Source organism: Camelina sativa, chromosome 10, assembly GCF_000633955.1.
Source record: "Camelina sativa cultivar DH55 chromosome 10, Cs, whole genome shotgun sequence".
NCBI classification, from domain to species: domain Eukaryota; kingdom Viridiplantae; phylum Streptophyta; class Magnoliopsida; order Brassicales; family Brassicaceae; genus Camelina; species Camelina sativa.
The window spans coordinates 6,284,506-6,290,505 of NC_025694.1; the positions used below are offsets into that span (position 1 = coordinate 6,284,506).

Below are 6,000 nucleotides of genomic sequence, written 5' to 3' on the forward strand. Positions count from 1 at the left end.
TAATAAACAAAGATTTAAATGTCCCTTTCATTATTATTTTTCACACTAATCCTGCCCTACCCAGTCGTATCTTTTAGACATTGAATTTTCATCGTAGGCCATCATTCAATTGGTCAGCTTGGTCCCTTGGATCGGTTCATACACAGTTTTTCCTATCATTATAAAAAAATTCACAATAAGTTTTTTTTTTTTTTTTTTTCATTTTGGGTCAAATATCACAATAAATAGTACTATTTATTTCCTTTATTCATTTTACTAATACTCCGTTCAATACCAATAGAAAGGATATTTATGATTTTAACAGGTTTTCATTTGTTAAAACTACGATCATTGGAATACAACCACTAACCTAACTAATACTAGTGTAAAGTGTAAAGAAAATGGTTTTAAGAAAGTGAGTTTTCTTATGTTTTAAAGTATTTTTTAAAAGTAAGTGATATATCAAAACATAAACAGACAAATGTTTTAAAGTAAGTGATACATCAAACAAGTCGGAGAATCGAAGGAGTTAGAGATTATCTGAGTATCAGGATTAAGAAAAGCGGGAAGAGTAAGAGTTAATCAAAATCATAAGAACCTCTATTATATAATTTCGATACAAGTTTACAAAGCCCTGAGCCATTCAATAAAAAAAGAAAAAGATAAAACAAAACTGAGATGAAAATGTTGCGCGCAGCTGATCAGAAATCAACAAGATGAGAAGAGTAATCTGGAATAGGTGAGGATCTAGGAGGACAATGAAGAGAGAAACGACCAATCTGTACGACGTCTCTATCATCACCTTGCCGTCTCGGAAGAACCCCGGCGGTGAGTTTAGCTAGAGCCGTCGTGTACTCCACCAGTAACTCAGCCATGATTACAACAGCAATCATGATTATTTAAAAAATAAAAATAGGATTAGCCGGAGGAGAAGAGAGATAATGGTCGGTCAGTATCCTAGAGTTTGTTCTCTCTTAACAAAAATCGAATGGTGGTTTGGTTTGAATCGAGAGAGTAGAGACACCACTCGTGGTCTTATATAGGCCAATACTTTTAAGGTCCAGTGGTCGAGAAGATAGTCGTACTCGTACACGTCTTTTTTTGATTTTTTAATAGATTTTTGAATAACAGGCCGCGTGTCACGCACTGTGGTTAAAGATTAGATTTAGAGTGTTGGGGAGAAGACAAAACTGGGCTTGTTGCTTAACGAAGTCATGATACCAGTACCATACCTGCCACTTCACTTATAGATTTTGTTTTTGTCGACGAGACATTCATTTACTCTATATTTGTAGATGTTTTTAGTTAAATATATATTTCCTATCATAAGAGACTATCCATTGCTTAATCGTCATATTTTTCTTTTTTGTGAGAAAGAGAGATCTTCTTGTCTCTTCTTTATATACTAACTTAACTATTGTTTCTCCTCTTAACTTCGTCGTTACCCGGACTCGTGTTTCATAGTTTATTATTGTCGCTTTTAGACAGAAAAAGTAATGAAGGAAGCGCGTCTTACGCGCAGTTCACATTAGGATTAGCTGTTCCTCTAATCTTCTGATTAGCAAATCAAATGGATTTTGTTTACTAATATTATACTATAATTTAGCAGATACATCATTTGTCAATACTAACTACTACACTTTTTAGAGATAAATAAATAAAAATCACAGCGTGTACATTTGACATAATCAAAATCACTTTGACAAGTAATCAAACATATCAAGAAGGAGAACGTTCGAAAACATTAATATCAGTGTAGTTAAAGACTTAGTAGTATTTCAAGCTATATAAGAGTTCCAACCGTAATTTCGCCATTTGCTAATACAACAAATTTTGTGTACTCATGAAAAAACAATACAGTACTATATCCTATCCTAGTTGTTTAATTGCTGAAAGCTAAAGTTCACCTTCCGCTCGATAAGGGTGCTATATATGGACCATATATACCTACCTGGTTTTCGTCTCATCTTGTTCCATTATCTATTTTTTAAATATTTCCTGTTTTATCTAGAAACTTATTTCCCAAAGACTTTTAATTTCCGTGGACATTAACATGAATTTCCAAAATTATGCATGATGTATATTCCGTTGGCTAGTTTATCAAAAAAAAAAAAAACTCAATTATTGAAATTTCATCATTACTCGCCTGATTGTTTAAGCTTGGTATGATTGAGATACATCCAATGATTTAGCAACATAATATATTTATTATTTTATAAAAACTGATTCAATGTTAAATATTTTTTTTTTCATGTAATTTTTGTTTTCTTGTAAAATCGGAACATTAGTTACCACTTCGGTTTCGTCTGTGCGTCGCGAAATCGAATTTGCCAAACACGCTAATGTTCCAATGTATATTGGAAGTTTAGCTAAGAACTCTTTGAATTATATACATTGAATAGGTCTATAGGACCAAAAAACACTCTTCAAGGAACCAAATTGCTAAGTTGTACATTATTCAAGAGTGAAAAATATAAATTAATGAACTTAATCTTGTCAAAAGCAACTTAAATCTCCCAATATTTTTTTAATGACGTCATAAAAAAATTAGACCATTAATCATCAAATGAGCCATCAACATCGTTACATTATGATTAGGTTAATTAAGATATAACAGCGACCGCGTGGCGCGAGTGCCAATAAACAAACAAAGATCAAAGAGTTAAATCAAATTTTACAATTTAATTGATAGAACCATTATTGGAAAAGAGTGGAAGCTGATCCGGCTGTCACAGGGTGGTCCACCTCTCTCACATATATGTTTTGCTGATGACTTAATCCTTTTCGCGGATACCTCTGTTGCACATATTCGGGTCATTAGACGTGTTCTGGAGACCTTTTGTGTTGCTTCTGGCCAGAAAGTAAGCTTAGAGAAGTCAAAAATCTTCTTTTCTAAGAATATATCTCGAGATTTACAGCAGCTCATTACAAATGAGAGTGGCATCAGGCTACAGTTAACTTGGGGAAATACCTTGGAATGCCAGTTCTCCATAAGCGTTTCAAGAAAGCTACATTTGGGGAAATTCTAGAGAGAGCTACTTCCAAGCTAGCGGGTTGGAAAGAAAGGTGTTTGAGTATGGCTAGCAGGTTAACTCTTACGAAGGCGGTGCTGGCTGCTATTCCGATTCATACAATGAATGTGATAGCTTTACCTAAAGCTTTATTGGATGATTTGGAGAAAGTGTCAAGGAATTTCTTATGGGGGAGTACACAAGAGAAACGGAAGCAACACCTTGTTGCCTGGGAGAAAGTTTGTACTCCTAAGTTAGAAGGGGGGCTTGGTATCAAGAGGATTCATGCTATGAATACGTCTTTGCTGGCGAAGTTGGGTTGGCGCCTGTTGCAGGATTGTTTTAGTCTATGGGCCAGGATCTTGAGAAGCAAATACAGAGTTGGAGATATTCATAGTGTTGACTGGATGGTGTCGAAGAGTTCCTGGTCATCCACATGGCGCAGTGTGGTGGTTGGTCTTCGAGAGGTGATTGTTCCAGGTCATAGTTGGGTTCTTGGGAATGGGGCAGAGATCCATTTTTGGCAGGACAAGTGGCTCGTACAGGATTCCATCCTGAACCTCATGTACGGTGAGGTGCCTATGGACTGGTTAGAGGAGCGGGCTAGAGATTTATGGATAAAGGGTGTGGGTTGGTCTTTTCAACAGATCAGTCCTTGGGTCTCAGAAGAGGTTCGGTTACGCCTTGGTGCTGTAGTGCTGAATAATTTTACAGGAGTGGTAGAGCGGCTCTCTTGGGGAGAGACTATGGAGGGAAAGTTCACGGTTAGCTCTGCATATCGAATGTTAACCCGAGATGAAGTTCCAAAGCCAGATCTTGGGAGTTTCTGGGCACGAGTATGGGGTGTTAGGATTCCCGAGAGAGTGAAGATCTTTTTATGGTTGGTAGGGAACCAAGCGCTTATGTCTAATGCAGAGAGGTTTCGTCGCCATATTTCTGCCTCCTCGATGTGTTCTGTTTGCAAGGGTGGGAAAGAAACGATCATACATATACTGCGGGACTGTCCAGCGATGTCGGGGCTTTGGGAGCGTATTGTACCCAGGCATAAAAGGCAGGTTTTCTTTTCGGGTTCCCTGATGGAATGGCTTTTTACGAATCTTGGTGGTGAGCATCGAACGCAGGGTGTTTCCTGGAGTACTCTATTTAGTATGGCAGCTTGGTGGGCTTGGAAATGGCGGTGTGGAAATGTATTTGGTGTAGTTGGTCGTTGTCGGGACAGAGTCAAGTTTGTGAAAGATTTAGCAGCAGGAGTGGACGCTGTGTATAAAGCTCAAAGATGTTGCAGTCGGGATCAGCACGAAAAAAGCGGTTGATAGCCTGGAAGTATCCGAACACTGGCTGGTTGAAAATGAATACAAATAGGCGTTTCGTGGGAACCCTGGGTTGGCTACGACTGGTGGAGTTTTGCGGGATGAACTGGGGGTCTGGCAAGGGAGTTTTGTTCTAAATATTGGGATATGCTCGGCCCTGATGACAGAACTATGGGGAGTATATTATGGGTTTTATATGGCGTGGGAGAGAAGAGTCTCACGGTTAGAGTTGGAAGTGGATTCAGAAGTGGTAATTGGCTTTATTAAGACAGGGATAAGTGAGACTCATTCCTAGTACGTCTGTGCCATGGCTATATTTCAAGGGACTGGATTATCTGGATTGTTCATATGTATAGGAAAGCTAACCATCTCGCTGATGGGTTAGCAAACTATGCGTTTTCTCTTCCTCTTGGTGCTATTCTTTCTGAGAATGCTCGCGGGAATACTATTCCGAGATATGTTTGTATTTAATTTAGTTACTTGAATAAATGGGAGGTTTCCTCCCCTTTTTCACCAAAAAAAAAAAAAAATTATAATTTAATTTCTATTAATATTTTTGAATTACAGATTTACAGGAAGCTCTCTAATACACGATTCAAAAAGATCCATAGGAAGATGGAAGAGGAAGAGAAACGTGGAAAAATCTCAGCCGTCCGTCCAATCTTGGATCAAATGAGAAAAAAAAAAAGAGAAGAAAATCGAAATCAAAATCGTTTCGTCTGATCAGAAATCAACGAGATGAGAAGACAAGTCCGGGATCGGAGAGGATCTATTGGCAATACTAGTACTCGAAGGAGAAGGACAAGGAAGAGAGAAACCACCAATCCGAACGACGGCGCTCTCGCCTTGTCGTCTCGGTGGCAAGATCCCGACGGTGAGTTTCGCGAGAGCGGCTGTGTACTCTACCAATAGTTCGGCGAGGATTACTACGGAGATCATGATTGTCTTTAAGATTCAGGTGAGAGATTTTGCAAGAGGAGAAGAAGGATCTAGAAGTCTCTGAGAGTTTTTTGGTTTTGTTGTGGCTTTGTGAGAAATGAAAGACCTCTTTAAGCTCTTTATTATATATATGAGTCTAATGAGCAGGTCTCTATCGGTTAGTGTGACACGGTCTCGTGTTTATTTTAATACTGTGTAATTAGAAAAAAATAAAAATAAAGGAGAAAAATAACCGCGTCGTACGCGGACAACTACACATTAGTGTTTAGCTGTCGTTATTAGATTTATTGTCGTCTAGATGTGAAGAAAACAAGTAGTACTTGTACTAAATTTTGCTTTAGTTTAATTGAGTTGGCTTTGTTTTGGTATAGTTTTGTGACTTTGTCAAACAGAGAAGGATTTTAAGATATTTTATTAGATTTCTCTAATTCTATGTGCTGGTCTCAGTGTAAACTTGTCAAACTATTTTTTTTTTTTTTTGTTTCTCCGCCAAACTTGAAAATACAAAGTCATGGTGAAACATTATAATGGACTGATTACAAAATTTGGTATTCGGTTTTACTTAGTTTTCTAATTCCATTTGCAAACAATGATTGTGATTCTGAAGACCCAAAAAACAACTTACTGGGAAAAATGTCCCTTTACCTGAACTACTTTATGGAGTTATCTTGGATTTAACTTACAGTTAGGATCTATTATTTAGTTGTCGGTATCATTATTGTTATTTTAGAAAAAATACGATTGTCTCTGACGAATCTATG

The 6,000-nt window shown here is 37.5% G+C and overlaps 2 protein-coding genes across 2 annotated transcripts; both read right to left on the minus strand.

Moving 5' to 3' along the window:
- LOC109126929 lies at positions 550–1,011 on the minus strand. The gene has a single exon (XM_019230882.1). The coding sequence runs from the start codon at positions 870–872 to the stop codon at positions 681–683; it is 192 nt and encodes a 63-aa protein (XP_019086427.1). The 5' UTR covers positions 873–1,011; the 3' UTR covers positions 550–680.
- LOC109126928 lies at positions 4,821–5,369 on the minus strand. The gene has a single exon (XM_019230877.1). It carries the CDS (start codon positions 5,237–5,239, stop codon positions 5,024–5,026), a length of 216 nt encoding a protein of 71 aa, XP_019086422.1. The 5' UTR covers positions 5,240–5,369; the 3' UTR covers positions 4,821–5,023.

Coding starts and splice junctions, on each gene's coding strand:
- LOC109126928 (XM_019230877.1), bottom strand. CDS start 5,239: ATGATCTCCGTAGTAATCCTCGCCGAACTATTGGTAGAGTACACAGCC.
- LOC109126929 (XM_019230882.1), bottom strand. CDS start 872: ATGATTGCTGTTGTAATCATGGCTGAGTTACTGGTGGAGTACACGACG.